Source organism: Jaculus jaculus, chromosome 12 (genome assembly GCF_020740685.1).
Source record: "Jaculus jaculus isolate mJacJac1 chromosome 12, mJacJac1.mat.Y.cur, whole genome shotgun sequence".
Lineage (NCBI taxonomy): Eukaryota > Metazoa > Chordata > Mammalia > Rodentia > Dipodidae > Jaculus > Jaculus jaculus.
Window position 1 is genome coordinate 28,980,234 of NC_059113.1, and position 27,297 is coordinate 29,007,530.

General features: G+C 45.1%; 1 protein-coding gene across 1 annotated transcript in view; it reads left to right on the forward strand.

Annotated features, from left to right (window-relative positions):
- Positions 1-7,041: 7,041 nt before the first annotated feature.
- The window catches only part of Gpat4 (glycerol-3-phosphate acyltransferase 4), a 46,827-nt gene continuing 26,571 nt past the window's right edge, over positions 7,042-27,297 (forward strand). Inside the window, exons 1-2 of the mRNA XM_004669007.2 lie at positions 7,042-7,124; positions 25,777-26,764. Of these exons, the coding sequence (XP_004669064.1) occupies positions 26,600-26,764 (165 nt within the window). The 5' untranslated portion in view covers positions 7,042-7,124; positions 25,777-26,599. The remainder of the gene's footprint in view (positions 7,125-25,776; positions 26,765-27,297) is intronic.

The window sequence follows — 27,297 nt, forward strand, 5'->3', positions numbered from 1 at the left end:
CTGGAGAGAGATCAAACATGAGTCCTTAGGCTTCGCAGACAAGCGCCTTAACCACTAAGCCATCTCTCCAGTCCAGTGTGGCCTTATTCTTATGATATGCTAACCTTTACTTTGTGTATGTGTGTTGGTATGCCAGAGTCTCTTCCTGCTGCAGAAAAAAAAAATATACTTGTGCTACTTTTTTGTTTGCTTGTTAACAACTTCCATGGTGATAAAAAATATCCCATGGTAATTCCCTCCCTCCCCCCACTTTCCCCTTTGAAACTCCATTCTCCATCATATCCCCTACCCCTCTCAATTAGTCTCTTTTATTTTGATGTCATGATCTTTTCCTCCTATTATGATGGCCTTGTGTAGGTAGTGTCAAGCACTGTGAGGTCATGGATATCCAGGCCATTTTGTGTCTGGAGGAGCACATTGTAAGGAGTCCTACCCTTCCTTTGGCTCTTACATTCTTTCTGCCACCTCTTCCACAATGGACCCTGAGCCTTGGAAGGTGTGATAGAGATGTTTCAGTGCTGAGCACTCCTGTCACTTCTTTCTATTGTGTTACTTTTTGTGTCTGGCTTTTTAAAAAAATTTTTGTTTTATCTTTATTTATTTATTTGAGAGTGACAGAGAGAGAAAGAGAGAGAGAGAGAATGGGTGCGCCAGGGCCTCCAGCCACTGCAAACGAACTCCAGATGTGTGCACCCTCTTGTGCATCTGGCTAACGTGGGTCCTGGGGACTCGAGCCTCGAACTGGGGTCCTTAGGCTTCACAGGCAAGCACTTAATCACTAAGCCATCTCTCCAGCCCTGTGTCTGGCTTTTATGTGGGTTCTGGGGAGTTGAACCCAAGCTGGCAGGCTTTGCAAGCAAGTACGTTTCACTGCTAAGACATCTCCCCAAACCCTTAATCTACAATTTTCCAGGTATCTCACCAAAAACAATAAACTTTATTTACAGGAAAAACATATTTTGACCTGAGGTTACATAATAGGTAACCCTTGTGACATGTTTTTTTTTTTTTTTTTTTTTGGTTTTTCGAGGTAGGGTCTCACTCTGGTCCAGGCTGACCTGGAATTAACTCTGCCATCTCAGGGTGGCCTTGAACTCATGGCAATCCTCCTACCTCTGCCTCCCAAGTGCTGGGATTAAAGGCGTGCGCCACCACGCCCGGCATGACATGGTTTTTATCTTATCAGATGTAATCATATCCAGTACACCTCAGGAGCTACCCTGTGATCTCATTTACCAAAGAACAGATTCCACAGCAACCCTTTGGGCTGGAACTTCAGAATCCATCCGAGTCATACATATGGCTACTGCTAAGACATGTCAGACTCTCCACCACACACCCGCTCGCTCGGAGGCGCACTCTCCCTTCCTAAAGCGCCACTCTGTGCTGAATTCTATGTGAAAATCTCTTCCTAATAAACTCCAAATTGGCATCACAGAGACGTTCTGAAGTTATTTTGATGTCAAGATTTCCGGCCTCCCCTCAGTCAAAAGTGTGTGACGACAGCTCCTCAGGCTGCTGCTGCAGGACCAGTTGGAGCCCTGTGTCTCCAGCCACACACCCAGGAGCACAGACAGAAAGCCTGGTTCTTCTCAAGGAGCAGAAGTGCTTCCTGACTCAAGAGATAGTAATGGTCCAGCCCTTCAGGAAGATTCTGGAAATGACACCCTTCCCCATTTGCAGGACACCTGCTAAAGGGAGGAAATGGAAGAAATGTAAATAAAACTTTTTATATGTAATTATTTAAAAGTACTACAGGGCTGGAGAGGTGGCTTAGCGGTTAAGGCGCTTGCCTGTGAAGCCCAACGACCTAGGTTCAATTCCCCGGTACCCATTAAACCAGATGTGCAAGGTGGCACATGCATCTGGAGTTTGTTTGCGGTGGCTAGAGGCCCTGGAGTGCCCATTCTCTCTATAGGCCTCTCTCCCCCCCCCCCCCACCCAATGTCAAGTAAATGAATAAAAATTTAAAAGGCCTACATGAGTGTCTACAAAGACCTGGCCAGTTCATGGGCCCTCATGGGGGCAGCTTGCATGTGTGTCTTGTGTAAGACGGAGAAGCTGGGGAGGGCTGTGTACACGGAAGAGTGGGGTCTTTTATTCTCCTCTCCATCTTGGAAGTCTAGCTTTTGTTGTTGGATTTTTTTTTTGAGACAAGTTCCTATAGTAGCCCAGGCTGATCCTGAACTCACTATGCAGCCAAGGGTGACCATGAACTCATGATTTTCCTGTCTCCATCTCCCAAGTGCTAGCATTACAGGTGTGGGCCCCCACACTCAGCACGAACTCATATTGGAAGGACTGATGAGGTACCTTAGTGGTAGAGTTTTTGCCTAACGTGTAAGAGCCTGGGTTCAATCCCTAGCAATGTAAAATATAAGTTTAAAAAGCAGAGCCAGGAGTGGTGCCTCACACCTATAGCCCAAGTACTTGGGAGGCTGAGGTAGGAGGAGTGCCTTGAGGTCAAGGTCAACCGGGCCACATAGTGAGGTCCAGATCAGTTTGGGTAACGGTTACCTGTGGGTGCTCTCTGGCTGTTTCCAGATGTTTGGTGTCTTACTCAAAGTATTAGAAAAGACGCACCATACAGATGGTAAAGTGGAAACTTTGTTGTAACCCACTGCCAAGAGGGGCAGAAGACCTCTTGAGTGGGAAAGCATTTTAGGGCTCCAGGTAGTTTCCTGGGACTTCTCTCTATGGGATTTTAGGGGAAAGTGTTGCTGATTGCTAAAAGTAGTTTGGGTGATTTCCTGGTTTGACTGACAGGTTTAGGTTATATAAACTTTTTTTCTACTGTGCATGTCCCTTCTGATGTTGCATCTGATTTTAATCATATGTATACTCAATTATCCATAAGCATAAGATGGTAAATAGGGGATTTTGCCTAATAGTTCAGTCAGGACATATGCACCCAAAAATAGTCTAGGCCAGCTGTCTTCCCAGATATATCTTAGAACATTGCTAATTGGTTCCTAATGGTCAGGAGGAGAGGAGAAACAAAATAAAATTTAAAAATTGAAATATTTGATATTTTCAACACCTTATAAAAACACAATTTTGTTTATTGCCCTTTTTGGTTCATTCTTTTTCGTGTTAAAATATTTAAGTGTGAAAATGCATATCACAATTGTCTTTCTTCCTCCCTCTCTTTTAAAAATTTTATTTATTTAGGTTTTGTAAGGTAGGGTCTCACTGTATGTAGCCCAGGCTGACCTGGAATTCCTTATGTAATCTCAGGCTGGCCTTGAACTCACATCCATCCTCCTACCTCTGCTTTCTGAGTGTTGGGTTAAAGGCGTGCACCACCATGCCTGGCAGAAAGGTGGGGGAGAGATAGAATGAGCACACCAGGACCTCCAGCCACTGCAAATGAACTTCAGTTGCATGTGCCACTTTGTGCATCTGGCTTTACAAGGACACTGGGGAATTGAACTCAGACAAACACCTTAACTGCTGAGCTATCTGTCCAGTCCTAAAATTATTTATTTTTGAAGAGAGAGAATAGACGCTGCAAACAAACCCCAAATATATGTGACACTCTGTGCATCTAGCTTTACATAGGTACTGGGGATTTGAACCCAAACCAGCAGGTGTTCCAAGTAAGTGCCTTTAACCACTGAGCAATCTCCTCAGTCTCTCTTGTGTGCTGTCTCTCTTTGAAGTAGGGTCTCTAGCCCAAGATGCCTTTAAACTCATGGCAATACTCTACTCAGCCTCTCAAGTACTGGGATTAAAGTGTGTGCCATGGGAGATGGCTCAGTGGTGGTTAAAGATGCTTGCTTGTGAAGCCTGCCTGCTCTGGTTCACTTCTCCAGTACCCACATGAAGAGAGATGCACAATGTGGTGCATGTGTCTGGAGTTCATTTACTGAAGCAAGAGGCCCTGGCATGCCCATATTCTCTTTCTAATAAATAAAAAAGATTAAAGTTAAAATAAAGTTATGTGCCACCATGCCCTCTCTTCTTTGAGATCTGATCTCACTCTATAGCTCAGGCTGGCTTGGAAATATGTAGCCCAGGTTAACCTCAAACTTGAGGCAGTTCTCTTGCCTCAGCTTCCTGAGTGCTAGGATTACAGGAGTGAGCCAACATGCTTAGCTAACTGTCATTTATTCTTTTTTCCATACACCCCAAGCATTGACTACCAAACTCTGTGCATCACGAATGAATTTAGGGCTTCACTTTATTAATAAAATATGTGCATAATTTTCCTAGAGTCTAGTAGTAATCATGTGGCTTTTCCTCCTTCAACTTATAAAAGCAGCTACCACGTGTCCATGTGGGATGGAAAGACGAGCAGGAGCCAGACATTCCGAGAGGTAATCAGTTAAGCAGTGTTAGAGAATGAACCCCTGGAGGAGAGCAGAGAAAGCTTCCTCTGGGAGCTGACCCGAGAAATGAGTTCTTAAAATAGGAGTAGATATTGATTAGCCAAACATAACATTGACATTAGTTTAAGGGGCTTTATTCAGGTTCGATCTCTACTACACTTTTTCTTTTTTTAAAAAATATTTATTTTTATTTATTTGAGAGAAGGAGAAAGACAGAATGAAAGAGGGAGGGAAAGAGAGAGAATGGGTGCAGCAGGGCCTCCAGCCACTGCAAACGAACTCTAGTCACATGTGCTACCTTGTGCATTTTAATTAAGTGGGTCCTGGGGAATTGAACCTGGGTCCTTTGGCTTCGCCAGCAAATGCCTTAACCGCTAAGCCATCTCTCCAGCTTCTACCTTTTTTTGAAATTCACTATGTAGTCTCAAGGGTGGCCTCGAATTCATGGCACTCATCCTACCTCTGTTCTCATAGTGCTGGGATTAAAGGCGTGCTCCAACATACCTGGCTCTACTAGACTGTTCAATTTTTTTTTTTTTCTAGGTAGGTCTCACTTTCCTTCGTGTTGGCCAAGAATTCACTATGTAATCTCAGGGTGGCATCCAACTCACAGCAATCCTCCTACCTCTGCCTCCCAAATGCTAAGATCAAGCCACCACACCCAGCTACTCAAAAAGTATTTTTAATATATTTTTTATTTTTATTTATTTATTTGAGAGTGACAGAAAGAGAAAGAGGCAGATCGAGAGAGACAGAGAAAGGGCGCACCAGGGCTTCCAGCCATTGCAAACGAACTTCAGATGCAAGCGCCCCCTTGTGCATCTGGCTAACATGGGTCCTAGGGAACTGAGCCTCGAACTGGGGTCCTTAGGCTTCATAGCCAAGTGCTTAACCGCTAAGCCATCTCTCCAGCCCCCCCAAAAGTATTTTTACTGGGCTGCGGAAATGGCTCAGCAGTTAAAGGTGCTTGCTTGCAAAACCCACTGACCCAGGTTCCATTCCCCAGGACCCACACAAAACACACAAAGTGATGTATGCACCTGGAGTTCATTTACAGCTGCAGGAGGCTCTGGTGCTGTGCCTAAACACTCTCACTGATTGCAAATAACCATTCCTCAGCATGTAAATATCAAATTAGTATATCTTTAGATTGAATTGTATTAGTGATTTTAAAAACTGCTGTTTGAGTTACTTGGTTCAGAAAAAAATCGTTATAATGAAATTTGGTTTGAGGTCCGGACATATTTTCCAACAATTTTCGAAGTGGCCTTGAACCTTCTACTGCTACTTTGTACTAAGTATTTGTGCAAAACAGCACTGACCATTACAAAATGAAAACACAGATCTGCTCTGAGCGACACTGAAGACGCTCCATGCCCTCCCTGCAGCAGCAAATGTTCGGCCAGTTTTTTTGTAAAAAGTAGACAAGTGCATCCGAGGACGCAAATTACCTTTCATCCTTTTTTTTTTGTTGTTGTTTTTCGAGGTGCGCCACCACACCTGGCTTGCTTTCATCTTTAATTCATGGCAAGGTATTTAGCATTATCATAGAATTATTTTAAGATAAAGTTATGATTTATTATCAGTAAATGTTTGTCTCGTGTATCTTTTTAAAATATATGTGCCAGGGTCTCTTGCCACTGGAAAGGAACTCCTGATTATGTACCAATTTGTGCATCTGGCATAACGTAGGTGTGAGGGAACTCAGGCCGGGAGGCTTTACAAAAGCAAGTGCCTTTAACCACTGAGCCATCTCTCCAGCCCCTTACCTCTTTTAGATACCTTTCTATCGAAAGTCCTGTTTTTAAAAAGAATTCCTAGGGAAGAAGGGGCTGCAAGGTGCAAGTAGAAAAACTTTTTGTAAAAAAATAAAACAAAACAAAACAAAAAACCCTAACTAGGGGCTTGGTACTGGAGAGGGGTGAGAGGCTTTTAATAGGAAGAAGGAAAATTCTGTGTGTGTGTGTGGGGGGGGAAGCCGGGCGTGGTGGCGCATGCCTTTAATCCCAGCACTGGGAGGCAGAGGTAGGAGGATCGCTGTGGGTTCGAGGCCGCCCTGAGACTACATAGTGAATCCCAGGTCAGCCTGGGCTAGAGTGAGATCCTACCTCGACAACCCCCCCCCCCCCCGCAACCCAAAAAAAAAGGAGGGCTGGGAGGCTGGCTTAGCGGTTAAGGCGTTTGCCTGCTAAACCAAAACACCAGGTTCGATTCCCCAGGGCCCACATAAGGCAGCAGCTGCACAAGGTGGCACACGCGTCTGGAGTTCATTTGTAGTGGCTGGAGGATTTGGCGCGCCCATTCTCTCCCTGTTTCTGCCAAAGAAATGAATAATACTTTAAAAGAAGAAAAGCCCAAACGAAATTAATAGTTAGAAAGGAGGACCCACTTCAGGCGAGGAGCGCTAGGGTTAGGCGCCGAGGAGACGGAGAGAACCCGAGCGCACGCCCGCCCGCCCGCGGGGGCCACGCACACGCCCCGCAGCTCTGCCGCGAGCCTCGGGGGCCGCCGCTCGCGGTGGCGGCTCCCGCTCGTCGCCGCACCGAAGCGCTCCACACCACACGACACGACACGGGGACGTGGCGGCTCAACCGTCGCGCAGCCCCGCCACGCCGCGACTCCCGAGGCGGCCGAGCGCGAAGGCCAGGGCGGAGCGGGCGGGCGCGCGCGCGGGGGGGGGGGCGACGTAGACAAAGGCGGGCGCGCGCACGCTCTGACGCACGCCTGAGCCGACGTCTACGGCGGCGGGAGGGGGCCGGCACCGAGGACCGGGAGCCGGAGCCTCACGGGCGGGTAAGTAGGAGGGATCGGGCCCCCGGAGAGCCCCTGCCCGGGCCGAGCGCGGACGGGGCGGGCTGCGGTCCGGGCCCCGCGCGAGGCCTACGGATCCCGGCGTGGGGCGCGGCCGCCGCGCGGAGCCCGAGCCCTGGCCGCGCCTCCTCCTCCTCCTCCTCCTCCTCCTCCTCCTCCTACGCCCGCCCACATGGGCCGCTCCGCGGGGCTCCCTCGCGCGGTTTCCCTCCCCGCAGGCCCCGGCGGAGCCGCTCGCCTGCACCTATCCTCCCGGCTTCCCCGCCGCCCATCGCTTCCGCTTCCCGGTGGGCTTCTCCCCCGCACTCCCACCCCGGGCCTCACCGCAGCCCGGGCTCGCCTGCCACGCGTGACAGTCCCGCCTCGCCCTCCCGGCTGATGAGATGACCGGCGTGGCCCACCACGCCGAGGGTCCCTTTGCCCTCTTCGGCCCCTAAAATGTCCCCTGCCCTTCAGCTCTGGTTCCACATCCCCCCCACACCCCACCACACAACACTCCCTGAGGGTCTTGCTGCTTTCTTCACTGTACACGTGAGCCCGGGGCTGTAAACTTCTGCAGTGTAGGAGTTATTATTAAATCTGTAGGGAACTTAGTACAGCTTTATGGAAATAAGTTTCATCCTATTATCAGATACTGGGACCTTGTCATTGATAGCCTTGAAAGCATCTGAAGCATTTTGTTCGTGGTTTGTTTTCCTTAATCTTGGCAGAACTTGAAGAGCCTCTTCCGACTAGCAGTGTCTTGGAGATTCTATCTCAACCCAAGGGAAACGGTGTTGTGAAAGCAATTATACTGAAACCAAAGGTTGTATGGATAAAATCCTGTAATTGTGCCTGCCAGGTAGCCTTTTCTAGCATTGAAAGCAAGTTTGCTTGCACACGTCTGTATGATGGGGAATTTCAGATGTCCAAAAATAGAATAGCGAACCAACATATATCCATCATCTGGCCACAGCGCGGTAATTCACCCATGTCTAATCCTGTTCCACTCATCTCTCTATCCATTTCCCTTCTTGTCTCTCAAGTCGAAATTTTTGTTGAAGCTTAGAAAGATTTTATTATACACCTTTAGTTTTTAGAAAGCGGGGTGGGTCTCTCTCTAAGCCAAGCTGACGTGGAACTCACTCTTTAAACTCAATTTGGCTCAAATTCAAGGTGATCCTCCTACCTCAGCCTCTCAAATGCTGGGATTAGAGGTATGTACCACCGCACCTGGCTCAAGTAGGGGTGTGTGTGTGTGTGTGTGTGTGTGTGTATGTGTGTGTAGTAAGAGAAAGAAAAAGGTTTATTTCAAATTGAGAGAAAAAGAAAGCATAGAAGAGATTCCTAGGAAGAGGGTATTCTGGAACTGAAAAAGCTCTTATTTATAGTTTTAAATCATAATTTTTGTTGTAGATGGAATCGATGGCTTGGTACATAAACAATGTGTGTTTTATCACTGTGCTATATCCCCAGCCCAAGGAGAAATTGTGGATAGAAGATGAACCTTTATTTCTCAAAAGTATCTTCAGATTAAAAATAGAAATCATAGTATTGTATAAAGCTATAATGTCCTTTATTGGGAGGAACTAAGAAACACATGAGTTGGAGAAAGGCCATAGAAAGTTATTTAATATCAGACTTCTGGAGAACAAGTTAAAAAACAAACAAAAATATTTCTGATCAGCCAGGTGTGGTGGCGCACACCCTTAATCCCAGCACTTGGGAGGCAGAGGTAGGAGGATCTCCGAGAATTCAGGCCACCCTGAAATAAATAGTGAATTCCAGGTCAGCCTGAGCTAGAGTGACACCCTACCTTGAAAGAAAAAAAATTCTGATTTGGATGAGAACTGGATCTTCTTGTCCAGTTCTTCATTTAAAAAATATTTTTATTTATTTGAGAGAGGGAGAGAATAGGCACTCCAGGGCATCCAGCCAATGCAAACAAACCTCAGATGCATACACCACCTTGTGCATCTGGTGTACGTGGGTCCTGGGGAATTGAACCTAGCTCCTTAGGTTTTGCATGCAAGTGCCTTAACCGATAAGCCATTTCTCCAGCCCCAGTTCATTGTTTTTGTATTTAAAAAATTTTTTTTTGTTTATTTATGTATTTGACAGCAACAGATACAAAGAGGCAGAGAGAGAGAGAGAGAGAGAGAGAGAGAGAGAGAGAGAGAGAGAATGGGCACACCAGGGCTTCCAGCCACTGCAAACGAACTCCAGACACATGCACCCCATTGTGCATCTGGCTATTGTAGGACCTGGGGAATCGAGCCTTGAACCAGGGTCCTTTAAGCTCAACTGCTAAGCCATCTCTCCAGCCCAGTTCATTGTTTTTTAAAGTGTGTGCATGTATGTGTGTGTGTATTTTCACATATGTGTACAGATTGGTGCATGCGGAGGCCAGAGACCTTCAGATGCTCTTCTCAGTTACTAAGCTGCGTACTTCCTTAGGATGGGGTGTTTCCCTCTACTTGGAGCTGCTGTGTTTGGTCACTTAGCCCCAGTGTTTCTCTTATCTTGGTCAGCAGATTAGGGTGATTATTAGGTCTAGCTTTTTTCTTTGTTGTTTTGTTTTTTGTTTTTTGTTTTTCGAGGTAGGGTCTCACTTTGGTCCAGGCTGGCCTGGAATTAACTATGTAGTCTCAGGGTGGCCTTGAACTCTCGGGCGATCCTCCTACCTCTGCCTCCCAAGTGCTGGGATTAAAGGCATGCGCCACCACGCCCGGCTAGGTCTAGCTTTTTAAAAAAAGTTTTTCTAAGTTTTTTTTTTTTTTAAGCATTTTTAAGAGAGAGAGAGAGAATGGACGCATCAGGGCCTCCAGTCCAGATGGCATGTGCACCTTGTGCATCTGGCTTATGTGGGTACTGGGGAATCAAGTCTTGAACTGGGATCCTTTAGCTTCACAGGCAAGTGCTTAACAGCTAATCCATCTCTCCAGCAATATTTTTTTTTAGATTTATTTTTATTTATTGAGAGAGAATGGGTGCGCCAGGGCCTCTGGCTACTGCAAATGAACTCCAGACACATGTACCACCATGTTGCATCTGACTTACGTGGGATCTGAAGAGTCATACCTTGGTTCTTAGGCTTCGTAGGCATGAGCCTTAACTACTAAGTCATCTCTCCCGCCCTATTTTTTTTTTTTTTTAATGTGGGTTCTGGGGGACCCAAACTTGAGTGGTCTTGGGTCCTCCCAAGTCTCCAGGCTTAAGCAGCAGTGCTCTTAATCACTGAGCCATTTCCCCAACCCCAAACATTTTCATTTTTTATGAGCTTTCAGGTCCAGAGAGGTTTAGTTGTCTAGACCCACAGTATGAAGATGCTGAGTGAGAAAGAACATCTCCGTCTCCCTTCTGTATATTCAGTCTTTACCACAATGCTTATTGCATTCAGGTTGCCTTCCCGAAGGGAATGTATAGGGAGGTCATGACTGAAAACTTACATTCATGAAGGGTTTCGGTGGGTAAACATGAACTTTCCCACCAAGGTCCAAAACAGTAAAACAGGAATATGATTTAAATTATAATTTTAATTTGTTTTTGACATTTTCATACTTGTATTACATTTTGTTCATATGTACTCCACATTACCCACCCTTATCTCCCTCAGTCTCATTCTACTCCTCATGACTTACCAGTGGCCCTGACAGAAGAGAATGACTCACCTCCACTGGGAATCCTTAACTGTCTTTAGTTCATTAGGGAGGGGAGTGGCCTCCTAAGCACCTCCCCTATGTATAACTGAATGCTGGGTCCCATCATGTGTAGGTAACCACAGCTAGTTTGAGTTCATGTGTGCAATGTCCTTGCAATGTCCAGATGCCAGAGTGGCACAGTGCTCTTCCCCATCTTCCAGTTCTTTCCATCCATATTCAGTGGTGGTCTCTAAGCCCAGGAGGGGTTGGTCTATATGGCCTGTGTAAGACCAAGCACTCATCAGTTACTTATTTTCAGTATTTTACCAGTTATAATTCTCTGCATTGACCACTTTCCACTGCCAAATAAAAAAATCAGCACAATTTTTTAAAAAGTGCCAGGTGTTTCCAAGGCTCAGGATCCATTGTGGAAGAGGTGACAGAAAGAATGTAAGAGCCAAAGGAAGTGTAGGACTCTTTACAACGTGCTCCTCTAGATACCAAATGGCCTGGATATCCCTCGCAGTGCCTGACACTACCTACACAAGACCATTATAGTAGGAGGAAAAGATGATGACATCAAAATAAAAGAGAGACTGATTGAGAGGGGGCAGGGTATGATGAATGATGGAGAGTGGAGTTTCGACGGGGAAAGTGGGGGGAGGGAGAGAATTACCTTGGGTCATTATCTATAATTATGGAAGTAGTCAACAAAAAAAAGAAGGCAAAAGTGCCAAGTGTGGCTCAAGCTTTTAACCTTGCCACATAGGCGACTGAGGTAGGAGGATTACTATGAGTGTGAGACCAGCCTGAACTACAGAGTGAGTTTTAGGTCAACCTGGGCTAGAGTGGGACCCTGCCTTAAACTAAACAAAAGATAACCAACAACAGAAATGCTTTTCTGACTGGGGCTGAGAGCAGAGCTGATCTGTGATATAAAGATAAATGTTACCAGGCATGGTGGCACACACTTTAAAAAAAAAATATTTATTTATTTGAGAGAGAGAGAGAGAATGGGCACACCAGGGCCTCCAGCTACTGCAAACCAACTTCAGACGCATGTGCCCCCTTGTGCATCTGGCTAATTTTGGTGCTGGGGAATCAAACCTGGGTCTGTTGGCTTTGCAGGCAAACACCATAACTGCTAAACCATCTCTCCAGCCCTGGCACACTTTTTTTTTTTTTCTTTCCGAGGTAGGGTTACACTCTAGTTCAGGCTGGCCTGGAATTCACTATGTAGTCTCAGCGTATCCTCAAACTCATGGTGATCCTCCTACCTCTGCCTCCTGAGTGCTGGGATTAAAGGCGTGCACCACCACTCCTGGCTACCTGGCATACACTTTTAATCCCAGCATTTGCGAGGCAGAGGTAGGAGGATCACCATGAGTTCAAGGCCATCCTGAGACTACACAGTGAATTCCAGATCAGCCTGGGCTAGAGTGAGGCCCTACCTCAAAAAACAAAAAATAGTAAATAAATAAATGTTGAGGCAGTTGACGACACATTTTAGTAATACAGCAATGGTAGGGTCCTCCTAGGACCTACATTCTCCCCAGCCTAGTTTCTTGACCTGGCTTTCAGCACCAGACATGTCTTTGCTCCTGTGGAGAGGGTCTCAAATCCAATCAGAAGTTCTTGGTTACTCCTTTAACAGTTATGCCATCGTTGGACCAAAGGGCATGTCTTGCCTTTTGGGTCAGTATTGTAGAATGCAGCATTCACCACTGGGTGGTATTGTTGATGACGTTTTTTTCTGCCAGCAGACTGCATAGCATCTTCTGGTGCTATGAAAATGAGCCAGCTTGGTTTTTCTGTGTCCTCTAACCAACAAGTGTGTCTTCAGCACCTTTCAGTTCTGGTGGGCTGCCAGGAGCCATGACAGTAGGCTGTTCTGTTGGAGGGTCTCAGAGGCTTGTTGGAGGCACCCCACGCTGGCCGGCCTCGGATGGTGTTTGATAGCCCACAGCAACTGGAAGCAACGTTATCCATGTGTAGGACACCTCTGTTCATTCTATTTGTGTGTGTGTGTGTATAAATATACATAACTTTTATTTTATTTTACTTATTTATTTTTCCAAGGCAGGGTCTCACTGTAGCCCAGGCTGACCTGGAATTCACTATGTAGTCTCAGAGTGGCCTTGAACTCAAGACGATCCTCTTACCTCTGTCTACCAAGGGCTGGGATTAAAGGTGTGTACCACCACACTCAGCTTACTTTTATTTTTTTATTAGAGAGAGAGCGAATGGGTACAGCAGAGCCTTCAGCCACTGCAAACAAACTCCAGACAATGCGCCACCTTGTGCATCTGTCTTAATGTCGGTCCTGGGTAATTAAACCTGGGTATAAGTTTATTACATAGTAGGTTTTCTCCCATCCAAGTACTAAGCAGGACTGATCCTGCTTAGCTTCCAATATCAGATGAGATTGGGCACATTCAGGGTAGTGTGGCCATAGACAGTAGAAGGTTTTCTTAAGTTTTTTTGTATATCTTCTGAATTTCGGTTATCCCTTCTTCAATCCCTCTTCTCCCCACCCAACCCTTTCAATCCCAGTATCTCCCTTACCCCTGCTGCTTTTCTGTCCCCTGTGTTCATCTTTCTTCTCCTGAAGGGCTCCCCCACATCCCTCATCCCTTTTCTGCATTGATCACCTAGTCAACTTTCTGTCTGTGCAGACACTGTAAGTTGTCCTCACAGCTCTGGAGATTTGAAGTTAGGCTCTGCATATGAGAGGGAAACATACAGTGTTTGTTATTTTGAGCCTCAGTTACCTTACTCAGTGGAATTTTTCCAGTTCCATTCATTTTCCTCCAAATTTTGTTATTTCATCATCTTTTTATAGCTGAATAAAGTTCCATTGTGTGAATGTACCATATCTTCATTATTCATCAATTGATGGACATGTAAGCTGATTTTATTTTGTAACTGTTGTGAATAGAGCAGCAATGAACATGGATAGTAAGTATTTCTGTAATAGGCTATATATATTTTCTTTGGGTTTAAGCCCTGAAGTAGTATATCTGGGTCATACAGTAATTTTATTTTTAGTGATTTTATTTTGAAGACCCTACACACACTGACTTCTGTTACTGTACCAATTTGCACTCCCACTAGTTCCCTTGGGGCTGGAGAGATGGCTTGGTGGTGCTTGCCTTCAGTGCCTAATGACCTGAGTTTGATTCTCCAGTACTCACATAAGCCACATGCACAAAGAGGTAGGTGCTAACAATGCACTTTTTGGAATGGTGTCCTTGGGCTGAATAGCTGGCTCAGCGGTTAAAGGCACTTGCTTACAAATGTAATGGCCCAGGTTTTAGTCCCCAGTAACCATGTAATGCCAGATGCACAAAATGGCATATGTGTCTGGAATGTTATTCCCCATAGTGGCAGAAGGCTCTGGCGTGCCATTCTTGCTCCCTCAAATAAATATATAAATAGAATATTTTTACAAAAAAAACAAACAAACCCAGAATGGTATACTTACTGTTAAATGTTATATATACTGGAATTTACACATCTTTTCATGTATTTATTTATTTTTACGTGAGAGAAAGAGAATTGGCATGCCAGGGCCTCTAGCCACTACAATTAACTCCAGATGTGTGCATAAGAATAAGAAATAGGCCAGGCATGGGGGTGCATGCCTTTAATCCCAGCACTCAGGAGGCAGAGGTAGGAGGATCACTAAGAGTTCACGTTCAAGGCCACCATGGGAGTACAAAGTAAATTTCAGGATAGCCTGGGCTAGAGCAAAACCTTACCTACCTGTTGTTAGCAGGTTTGGGTATTGGAATACCATAGAGTATTCTTGAACAAACTAAGATAACAATATTGCCTGCCAACGAACAGTAAACTTTCATGGGACCACTATCCTATAGGTGGTTTGGTATTGACCAAAATGACCTTATGCAGCAATGTGATGGTTAATCTTGTTAACTTGATTGGATTGAAAAACACCTAGGAGATTAAGACTCTGAGGATGTCTGGTAAGGTATTTCCAGAGACAGGTAGCTCCTGAGGACTCTGAGTTAGTGAATTAACCTGGATAGATTCATTATATGATGGCATGATTGGAAGGTGGTAAAAGGTGAGAAGCGTGGTCCACTGGGGTCATGTCCTTGGGGGTTTTGACTTGCCCTGGTCCATGACTGTATTCCATGTCTGCTTCCTGTGTGCCATGAGGTGAACGGCTTAGTCCACCACACACTGCTGCCATGTTTGATCCAAGTGCCTGCAGCCAAGCAACTGTGGACTGACCCCTCAGAAACTGAGTCAAAGTAAGTCATGTTACTCTTAATCTGGTCACAGCAACAGGGAGTCTAATACAGTCTGACACGTGTGAGCCTAGTTATGCTTGTACCTCAGTTTTCTTATTGGTGATTGTTGCAGTCCGGTTCGCCTTGCTGGTAGAAATCACCCAATAAGAATAGCTTCTGGGAAAAAGAGATTTATTTTGGCTTACAGGCTCGAGGGGAAGCTTCACGATGGCAGGGGAAAACGATGGCATGAGCAGAGGGTGGCCAACATAAGATGGACCACAGCAACAGGAGGGTGTGCCAAACACTGGCATGGGGAAACTGGCTTTAATACCCATAAGCCGGCCCCCAACAATACACTCCCTCCAGGAGGCATTAATTCTCAAATCTCCATCAGCTGGGAACCTAGCATTCAGAACACCTAAGTTTATGGGGGACACCTGAATCAAACCACCACAGTGATGTGTATATGTGGGGGTGTTTTTTTTCTCCACACAGTGCTATGAGCAAGCAAACCCTAATATGGAGGGTTCTTTGTGTTTGCTCATAGGGACAGACTAGGTCGCAATGTAATTGTACATTTATGTTCCTGTTGGACATTTGCAAATTGGTTACCACAACAGTGTCCCTATCATGCAGGTGAAGCTTATGGAAATGCCAGTAATGTAACACACCTTGCTGACACAGTAAAACATTACTTCTGTGGTGCAGTCTGTGTTTTGTGTGTTCATGATGTCAAGTTAGTCTCTCAGGATTGTAGCCCAACTACTTTCTGCTAAGGAACAAGTCTCTTCTCATCAGTGCGTATGTCACCAAAAGTTAACTTTTCTAAGAACACCTTGCTTTCTAGAGCTGACTGGGCCTGTTGAAACACAGGACGTATTGCAGTTTAGCTCCTTCCACTAAACTAGGACCTCATATTATTGGCCTTTTTTGTTTTTTGAAAGTTTATAAAATTGTGTTGGGTTTTTTTTGTTTGTTTGTTTGTTTTTGTTTTTCGAGATAGGATCTCACTGTGGCCCAGGCTAACCTGGAATTCACTCTGTAGTCTCAGGGTGTCCTCAAACTCTGGCAATCCTCCTTCCTCTGCCTCCTGAGTGCTGGGATTAAAGGTGGGCGCCACCACACAGGGCAAAATTGTGTTTTATGTAGTTTTTTTCACTGGGTGCATAGTCTTGAAGCATCCTTTTGAAGATGGTCACTTAGTCCAACTTAGCAAAGCCTGTGCATCTATCTACAGTGCTGCTGTGAACGCTGCTGGCCCACAGTCATCTGGTGTTTCTGAGCAGGCCACAGCTGTTTGAGTAAATGCACCACGGGCGAGACTCTTGGCTCATGAGTGGCCCTGGTAGAAGCTGGTGACCATCTTGCCTTCAGAGGTACATGGAGGGAAAAGGTCGTTTCTTTCTTCTCCATCATTCTGCTCGCCGAGACACCTTGATGGAATTCTCTCCATTCCATGTCTCACTTAACAGAATAGTGCCCCTAAAATGTGATTGATGCTTTTTGAGAGAATGGAATTGGGAAGTTAGGAGTATTCTAAGTGCTTGGAGTTGTACTTTAAGGGAATTTTCTCTTGCTCTGTCTCTTTAAAAGTTTATGCATTTATTTACAGGAGAGAGAGAAAGAATGAGACAATATGGGTATGCCAGGGCCTACTGACAAACTTCAGACGCATATGCCACTTTGTGCATCTGGCATTTTGTGGGTACTGAGGAATTGAACCCAGACTGTCAGGTTTTGTAAGCAAGTGCCTTTAACCACTGAGCAATGTCTCCAGACTACCCCTCCCCCTTTTGGAGATAGTCTGCTGTGCAGCCTAGGCTTTTGCTTTCCTCTTCTGAGTATTGGAATTTCAGGCACACACAACCACATTTGGGTCTCTTTTTCCCTTAAAACACATGTACATGCCACACAGTCACGGGCTTGTCACCTTGGGTAGGGCACTACATTGTATAATAATCATTAGCTGTTTGCCTTGCACCTGTTAAACTATATAAGCCCAAGGTCTGTGACAGTGGGAAAATGCTTTATCACAACTTAGAACATTATTATTATTATTGTAGGAGCTTTCTTTTTTGGGATGTGAGGAATGAAACCCAGAACCTCAAATGCATTCTCCCACTTATGTGCCCTTCACCTCCATTTATTTATTTGCCCACAGAGAGAGGAGGAGGGAGGAAGGGGGGTGCACTAGGACTTCTAGCCACTGCAAGCGAACTCCAGATGCATGTGCCACCTTGTGCATCTGGCTTTATGTGGGGAATTGAGCCTGGGTCCTTAGGCTTCCTAGGCAAGCACCTTAAACACTAAACATCTCTCCAGCACCTCCCCCTCTTTGTTTTGTTTTCTTTGAGGCAGTATCTAACTATGGAACTTGGGCTGGCCTTGAACTTGTGATCCTCTTGCGTCTGCCTCCCAAGTGCTGGGCTATTACAGGTGTGCACCATCATGTCCAGCTCACCCTATGTATTTTTTAAAATATAGTTATTTACTTGAGAGAGAGAGAACAAATCAGAGAGAAAGGGAATATGGTCATACCAGATCCTCTTGTCACTGCAGATGAACTCCAGATGTGTGTGCCACTTAGTGCATCTGGCTTTGTATTGGTACTGGGGACTTGAACCTGGGCTGTCAGACTTTGCAAGCAAATGCCTTTAACTGCCGAGCCATTCTTCCACTCCTTGTTAAAAATATTTAATTATTTATTTATTTGAGAGAGAGAGAGAATGGGTACACCAGAGCCTCTAGCCATTGCAAATGAACTCCAAACACATGTGCCATCTTATGCATCTGCCTTACGTGGGTATTGGGGAATCAAACTTGGGTCTTAGCTTCACAGGCAAGGGCCTTAACTGCCAAGCCATCCAACTTCATCCCCTTTTTTGAGGTTGGGTCTTGCTCTAGCCCAGGCTAACGTGGAGTTAGTCTCAGACTGGCCTCAAACTCATAGCAATTCTCTTACCTCAGTCTCCCAAGTTCTGGGATTAAAGGTGTTGCGCCACCATGCCTGGCCAGCCTCCCTCCCCCCACACAGGTAGGGTCTCATTCTGGTCCAGGCTGACCTGGAATTAACTATGTGGTCTCAGGGTGGCCTTGGAGTCATGGTGATCCTCCTACCTCTGCCCCCCCCCCCCCCAGTACTTACTGGGATAAAAGGCATGTGTCAATACGCCCGGCTTTTTTTTTTTTTTTTTTTTTTTTTGAGGTAGGGCCTCACTCTAGCCTAGGCTGGCCTCAAACTCACTACAGTCTCCCTACCTTAGTGCTGGAACTAAAGGTATGAGTCACCACACAGGGCAATCCCACATTGCATTTAACCAGCCCTTCTCATCTTCAAGACTATTGTCTGGGCCCAGCTCTCTTTTAAATTAAAACAACAACAACAACAAAAACCTGGCAAGGATACCTAAATCCAGGAGAGCCGCATTACTTATTCATGATCATAAAAACTAGAATAACACCATTGTCTAGAATGGATAAAAGTTGTCAGTTACAAAATGGAATAGCTTATGGCTGATCCTAACAATGTGGAGTTGGGATACTAAAGGAAGATCTGTTACACACCCAGGTGTAAAAACTTACAAAATCTCTCTGAAAACCAGGACCTTAAAGAGTACTAATGTGAGGAGGCCTACCAAGCCACTGCTCATTCAGCCTTAAGACTGATGCTTCTGGGGCTGGAGAGATGGCTTAGTGGTTAAGGCCTTTGCCTGCAAAGGCAAAGGACTTAGGTTCGATTCCCCAGGACCCATGTAAACCAGCTGCACAGGGGCACATGCGTCTGGAGAACCCAGTTTATCCAGAATATTAGCTCAGTATGTAACCATTGTAAGCATCACTGATGGGGTCATTTGTGCAGTTTTCATGTCATAATGATCAGGTGTACTTTACACTTACGGCATGTGCCAGGTGCCCTGCGGGCCTCTGCTCTGTTGGACTCTGCAGCATCAGTGCTGTTGGAACATAAAGATGCACACATTTTCTTGTGAGCTTGTAGAGCCTGTTATTGGTTCCTTTCATGTTTTTGTGATTTATTTGCACTGCTAGGATTGTTTTTAGTTCATGGAGTTGAACCAAAAAGACCGATGTCATAAATTTTGTGATGAAACTTTTCTCTTTCTATTGTGTTTTAAAATTTTATTTATGTATTTATTTGAGGGGGGGAGAGAATGGGCACGCCAGGGCCTCCAGCCACTGCAAACAAATTCCAGAAGTGTGTGCCCCCTTATGCATCTGGCTAGCATGGGTCCTGGAGAATCAAGCCTTGAACTGGTGTCCTTAGGCTTCACAGGCAAGAGCTTAACCACTAAGCCATCTCTCCAGCCCTCCTTCCCTTTTTTATTTACTTATTAGTTAATGCTTTTTTGCAGTGCAGAGGTGGAAATAGGGCCTTGTGTGTGCTAGAACAAGCGCTTGACTGCTCTACTGCTAATCAGCATCCGCAGTTCATATTTTAGCAATTGTGAATTGACTGGAGCAGATAGGGGAGTACATGTGCCTTTGGGCTGCAGTTGATTTCATCTCTTTCTGATCAGTAGTGGAATTCCTGAATCATATCAGTGGTTCTATTTTTACTGCTTTGATGAATTACTGTATTTCCCATAATGGCTATGCTAATTTGCATTCCTACCAATAGTACATTAGAGTTCCCTTTTGTTTCTACCCTGGTCAACATTTATCTTTGAATTCAGTTTTCTGTTACCTGCTCCAGGATTCCCATCTTCTCCTGGTTAACCACCATGCGAGCTTGGAATGATGATTTTTACACTTACTTGCTTATGTCACTCTTGTTTGTAGGCATTATTTCATTCACAGCTTCGTATCTGACCCTAACCTGATGTCCAGCATGTAGTGTCTGCCCAGTAAATATCTACTGAATTAGGCTATTTGGAGACCTAAAACCCTGGATTTACCAGTCAGGGTGTTGAAGAACTTAGTTGACTCCAAGATGGGCTCTGTCAACCTCCTGTGAAAAGTCATCTTCCTTTCTGACAGGCTCAAAATGAATTGGTTAGTGTGTTTTTCTCTAGAACAGCTGAGCTGTTGGGGTGTGGGGGGGACTTTGATCCACATGATTCTCAGTTAGTTTGGCAGGTGTGGAACATGTATAAAGATGAGTTAATAGCCTCCTTACCTCACCTGTAAGAAGTCATATTATGGGCTGGAGATATGGCTCCATAGTTAAGGTGTTTGCCTGCAAAGTCTTAACAACCTGAGTTTGATTCTCCAGTACCCATGTAAAGCCAGATGCACAAAGTGGCACATGCATCTGGAGTCCATTTGCAGTGGCTGGAGGACCTGGCACACCTGTTCTCTCTGTGTCTCTTTTATTGCTGTCTGCTTACAAATAAATAAAAAAAATTTTTTTTAAGTCATGTTTATGTAGGTTCTTTGTCTTTTTTCTTTTTCTTTTTGTTTTTCAAGAAAGGGTCTTAAGCTAGCGCATAGCCCACGCTGACCTGAAACTCACTCTGTAGTCCCAGGCTGGCTTCGAACTCACAGCAATCCTTCTACCTCTGCCTCCCAAGTGCTGGGATTAAAGACATGTACCATCACATCTGTGGTTTGATTGAGTTCTGATGTGGGTACTTTTCTTGTTCACTCATCAGTCTGTGGTTAAGTGGGCATAAGGTGCCAGGTACTTCTGGCTTTAATGAATTTTTTTTTCTACTGCTCCCCCAAGATGTTTAGGGGATTATTTGATAACCATAGTTTGCTTGCTGTTTACTTCCAAGAATTTATGTTAGGGTTGGTGTTGGCCAGAGAACTAGTTTGGCCAGTTCTCTGCTCTGGAGGGAGCATAACGTTCGCGTTCACGTTCATGTTCACCAGTAAGCACGTGCTCGGTGTGGGGCGGGATGAGGAGATAGTTCACCACCTCTGAGGGAGAAGGATCAACTGGGCCACAGGTCAGGCACAAGTGGTTTCTGTAAAGGGTTGGATAGTGGATATATTAGGCTCTGGCAAGCTTGATATTTCCTTGTTTCCATATCTCTCTAAGGATGTAAAAAGCATACCAAGCTCCAGAGCCTTGTAAGACCATAGCCAAACGTAGCCCACTGGCTGTGGGTGGCCAACTCTTGAATTAAGTGAAGAAACTAGTTTGTTGCTACATATGTTTAATGTTTTGGGGACATGAACCCAGAATAACCTTGGGAATTCTCAGTTGATTGTGATCCAAAAAAGAATGATCAAAACTTTGACTTTGTAGGGTCATATTTGATGTGTGGCAGTCACATTGGGCCCACAGAACTGAGTAACCTTGGCCAGTGGGACAGAGGGCTCTTTCTGCATCTTTCCAGTGGGAATGCTGGTCAAGGGTAGCAGGGGACAGGAACGGAAGGGAGGAATGACAGGTGCAGGAACATGGTGATGCAGACCTGCTTTGCGGATATAGCTAGAAATCTGTGTGGACAGTGAGTTGAGCCAGCATACAAAAATGAAAAAGCACATCTGTACTTTGGATTCTGAGAAGACCAAACTCTGATATATGAAGCCAGATCTGCCCTTTGGGTTTTCCCTAATCACAGGAAGTTCTGTAGTGCAGGCCTGACATGGGGGAGGTGTTAAGTATTCTCGGGGCAGTTTGGGAGGTAGGAAGGCATAGTGGCTAAATAGCATGAGCTCTTTATGTCCCTGTAGAGACAGATCCCACTGTGCCACTTACAGGTTGGGAGGCCCTGGGTAGTTTGTTTACTTAATCTCCAAAGTCTCATGTCCTCACTTGTGAATGGCAGCAGTGACTCCACCGTGGAGTTGTTATGAGAATTATGTGAGGACATTATGTGGAAAATGCTATTATTAACTCAGTGCGTGTTATGTTGTAACCACTCAGCAAATGTTAGCAGTAGTAATAATGTGACCATGGAAGAAGTGGGGATAAAAAGTAGAGTGCGTGTGTGTTACCATCCCTATGAACTGCCCCCAACTGAATATTGACTGCTAGCTAGGGGAATGTACTGGGAGTAATTCAGGAGAACTGGCTGTATGTCTGCCTTGTCTTGTTTCCTGCTTTGGAAAATGGATGTAATACATGTTGACAGGTTAGGGATAACCAGATGAGATTACATGTTGAATTTATAAAACTGAACAGAGCTTAAGATGAAGTTAGTACCTATTTGTTCAGTTTCTTTTTTTTTCTTTTCTTTCTTCTTCTTCTTTTTTTTTTTTTTTTTTGGTTTTTCGAGGTAGGGTCTCACTCTGGCTCAGGCTGACCTGGAATTCACTATGTAGTCTTAGGGTGGCCTCGAACTCATGGCAATCCTCCTACCTCTGCCTCCTGAGTGCTGGGATTAAAGGCATGAACCACCATGCCCGGCTTGTTCAGTTTCTTGAAATAAATCATGTATGTACATGGTTATTCAATATGACATATTTTCCTTTTTTAAATTTTAATTTTTTATTGACAATTTACATAATTATAAACAATATCCCATGGTAATTCCTTCCCTCCCCCCACATTCCCCTTTGCAACTCCATTCTCCATCATATGTTTTCCCCTCTTACTCAGTCTCTCCTTTATTTTGAGATCATCTTTTCCTCCTATTATGATGGTCTTGTGTAGGCAGTGTCAGGCACTGTGAGGTCATAGATATCCAGGCCATATTGTGTCTGGAGGAGCGTGTTGTAAGGAGTCCTACCCTTCCTTTGACTCTTACATTCTTTCCACCACCTCTTCTGCAATGGACCCTGAGCCTTGTAAGGAGTGATAGAGATATTTCAGTGCTGAGCATTCCTCTGTTACTTCTCAGCACCACGGTGCCTTCTGAGTCATGCCAAGGTCACTGCCATCTGAAAAAAGAGAAAGTTCTCTAACCAAATGTGAGAGTAGCATTAATATATGGGTATGAACATTAAGAGAAGTGCTTACTGGGCAGTTTGATGAGCATAGTATATACATTTAGCCAGACACCAGCCGATATTATATCTCTAGGGCTCATGACTATCGCTGTTGTAGGTTTTCAGTATCAGGGATGTACTCCCTCCCATGGAGTGTGCCTCTAGTCAAATTAGAGGGCAGTTGGTTTCTCCCATAACAGACATGCCACTATTGCACCCATTGGCTCATTTGGCCTTGGTGGCCAAATGTAAGGCTTGCAATGTCCACTGTTGAGTATCTTCACTGGTGATTTCTCTCTTTCCCATTGAACTGCATGCAGTGTGGCTTTTTCTAGCTTTCTGTCAGTTGGTCTGCATGGAGGAGGTTTTCAGCTCAGCTCCAGCAGGATTTCTCAGTGACCTTGCATCCCAACATATTTTTCCTTTTATCTTTTATTCTAAACAGAAAAATATAAAAGGTTAACATGTCATGCTTGCTACTGGTATCAGTAGTAACCTTTGATAGCCTTGACTGAACAAATTCTGTTGTTAAAACAACTGTCATGTGATTGATCACCCATAAAAAATAATTCCAGTGACTCGTTCAACAAATACTGACCAAATGTTGAGATTATGAAGATCTTTAAAATGGAAGATAGTCTTACTTCTGACCATGAAGTTTCTGAAACATCATGTGGTCAGTGGTTGTTGCCTATTACTAGGAGTGTTTACCATTTACTGTAAGATTAGTGCTGAAATGCTTGCCCAGAGAGAACACAATTCATTACTTTTTTTTTTTTTTAAATTATTTATTTATTTATTTGAGAGCGACAGACACAGAGAGAAAGACAGATAGAGGAAGAGAGAGAATGGGCGCGCCAGGGCTTCCAGCCTCTGCAAACGAACTCCAGACGCGTGCGCCCCCTTGTGCATCTGGCTAACGTGGGACCTGGGGAACCGAGCCTCGAACCGGGGTCCTTAGGCTTCACAGGCAAGCGCTTAACCGCTAAGCCATCTCTCCAGCCCACAATTCATTACTTTTAGTTTGTTCCTTGAGATATTTAAACAAACAATGTTTTTGTAGTTAAATATTATCTTTTCCTTTAGTATTGTATGTCCAAAATGCATTTAATACAAAATGAACTACAGGGCTGGGGAGATGGCTTAACAGTTAGGGAGCTTGCCTGTGAAGCCTAAGGACCCAGGTTCAATTCCGTAATACCTGTGTAAGCCAGGTGTGCAACGTCATGCAAGTGTGGGGAGTTTTCAGTGGCTGGAGGCCCTACCATACTCCTTTTCTCTCTCTCAAATAAATAAAATATTTTTTAAATGAACTATAATTATATGCTTTCAAAGTTAGTATGACATGATATCTTAAAGTAAAATTTTGCTACACATCAAGGACACACTGTAATGTACTGACTTACATTTAGTAGTCAACATAGTTACTCTGGGATCTTTGCAAATTGTAACTGGTAATTGATTTTTTACTATCATAACTTTGAAAAGCTTAAGCTGGTCGTGGGGCACACACCTTTAATCCCAGCACTCAGCAGGCAGCGGTAGGACCACTGTGAGTTTAAGGCTAGCCTGGGACTACAGAGTAAGTTCCAGGTCAGCCTGGCCTAGAGTGAGACCCTACCAAAAGCACACTGGTAACACATAAGCAGATCAGATGCACACTGCAGCTGGATTAGTGAAGAAGCAGGTTCTATAGAAGGTGGATACAAGTGTCTTTGTTTGTTTTTGTTTCCGAGGTAGGTCTCACTCTAGTTCAGGCTGACCTGGAATTCACTATGTAGTCTCAGAGTGGCCTCAGACTCATGGCAGTTCTCCTACCTCTGCCTCCTGAGTGCTGGGATTAAAGGCGTGTGCCACCATGCCTGGCTTACAAGTTTGTTTTTTATATTTGTGTGTGTGTGTGTGTGTGTGTGTGTGTGTGTGTGTGTATGTGTGGTTTGTTTGTTTGAAAGCAGAGACAGAATGAAAATGAGCATACTAGGGCCTCTCTAGTTATTGCAGATGAACTTCAGACCATAGATGGCTTTACATAGGTACTGAGGACTTGAACTTGAGTCATTAGGCTTTGCAGGCCAAGTGCCTTAATAGCTGAGCCATCTTTCCAGCCCCCCAGAATTGTTTTTCTACCCTAGAATTTTTTTAATATGCTATTTATTAGAGACAGATAGAATGGGCACACCAGGGCCTCCAACCACTGCAAGCAAATTGCAGATGCTTGTGCCACCTTGTGCGTCTGGCTTACTTGGGAACTGGGGAATCAAACCTGGGTCCTTAGGCTTCATAGGCCTTAACCATCTAGGCCATCTCTCCAGCCCCCAGAATTGCTTTTTAACAGTTGAAAGGTAGATTAGCAGCATCTAGTCATAGGAGAGAGATGGGTTACCTGAATGTTGGTATGTTCTTAGAGTTGCATACTGGGCACTGGGAAGAATGGGGAGCTCTGTCTGCATGGATACAGCTCTTGCAGGTTAGTTAAAGTAGAAATCAAGATGAGGAACTGTGTCCTTGTTAATACTGTCGTCGTCGTTGCCAGGGCCTGGGAGGGGAGAGGGCCAAAAGGAAACAACTGACTTTCCGCGTAGTGGAGACTCTTTGGGAAAGAGAATGGAGCTGGGGAAGAACAGTGACATCTGTGGAAAGGAACTCTGGGTAACTAGGAGACAGGTGTATGGAGACTTATTTCACAGTGTTTCTTTAGATAATAGTCTACTCAGAAAGTTGGAGTGGCTACAATTCCTCTCATTGGAATTGAAAATGGTACGGAACATCTGTGCTTTCCTCTCACATCTGAGTCTGCCTGCCCTCTCCCTTTGACCTTGTTGGTTGGACTCTAAAACTCATGCCGCACTTGTGGAAGGAAGCATTATTGACATTTCTGCTCTTGATTTGTGTGACTGTGTTTGTTTCCACCCCCAGCTCTGGCAGCATGTAAACAACCCTTTGCCAAGAACCTGGGTCACTGCTAAGAAGGACCTTCAGGGGAGACGACTACCAGAGGACACCAGTGCCAGGCACGTCTGGGATTGTGCTCATGGCAGGCAGCATGAGACGTTCTGTGCCTACCTCTGGATGCTACTGGCAGAGGCTGGAACTGTCCAGGTAGGAGGGTCCCGGGGCAGCCAGCGCCAGGAGCCTCCTGAGGGAGCATGGAGCCCAGATATGAACTCTCTACAGTGAACTTGGTTTCAGTTTATGAAGGATTTTAAGTCAAAGTTATTTAATTTACACATACCGACTTTTAGAAGCCTTTGGCGTGAAGTGCCAGCAGTCACCCTTGCCCACTGGACTTACTGGGATTTTTCTGGCACCAAGGTGTGCTCTTCTTGGTACTTCTGGCAGCACGGATCTGCAGGACAGGTTTACCTACTGAACGTCTCCGGCAGGAAGAAAGTCGACCTCTGGAAGTGGAGTACACATAGCCCCACAGAGCTCTGGTTTGTGACAAGCTCAGCTGGGACTCGAATGCTGCTCCTGAAGCCTTATCCTGCCTCATCCCTCCAAGGTCCACTGCGCTGGGGAGACCTGGCGTTTTGGGGCAGCCTCCTGTGGCCCTTTTCTACTGTTACTCTGCCCACCCAGCCATATATGCAAGCAGTTGGATGACGTGATTTTTGGGATGGCGCTTGTTACTCATGGGCAGCCGGCTTCCTTTCTCATGCTGATACTGTTGGAAGGGACTGTCTGAAGGCTGTATTTTTGTGTGAGGAGGAAGGCATCGGCCTGGCCTGCATCCTCCACCATGTTCCTGTTGTTGCCTTTTGATAGCCTTATTGTCAACCTTCTGGGCATCTCCCTGACTGTCCTCTTCACCCTCCTGCTCGTTTTCATCATCGTCCCTGCCATTTTTGGAGTCTCCTTTGGTATTCGAAAACTGTACATGAAGACCTTGTTAAAGATCTTCGCGGTGAGTTGTGCTGTTGTGGTGGGTCTGTTGATCAAAGAGGCAAGTGTACTTAGCACAAAGAGTGCTTCTTACCCAGCTGCTGCCTGTGGAGAAAGCTGGGAGTGGGAGCTTATACTTGGGGTAGGAAAGATAGTGAATGTACACTCTGAAAGTTACCGGAGTCGTCTTCTCTGAGCTAAGCTGGTGTGTGTGTGATTCATGCTGCGCAAAGGGATCTATTCTAGGACTCCACAGCTTGCTTGTTTATGTCACAGAAGGATCTTAGAACTAAAGAAAAAAAAATCACTGCCAGGCCATGTCTTCTTTTATAAGCAAGGCCTTTAACAGCTGAACCACCTTTCCAGCCCTGTGTCTTCTCTTAGAGCAGGTAGTAAGGCATACAGCTCCTGCCTATGAGCCTCTGATAAGTCTTTCCTTCACTCACTTTAAAAAAACGTAATTTATTTGAGAGGGAGCAAGGGGCAGATAGAATGAATGCACCAGGGACTCTAGCCACTGCAAATAAACTCCAGACACATGTGCTACCTTGTGCA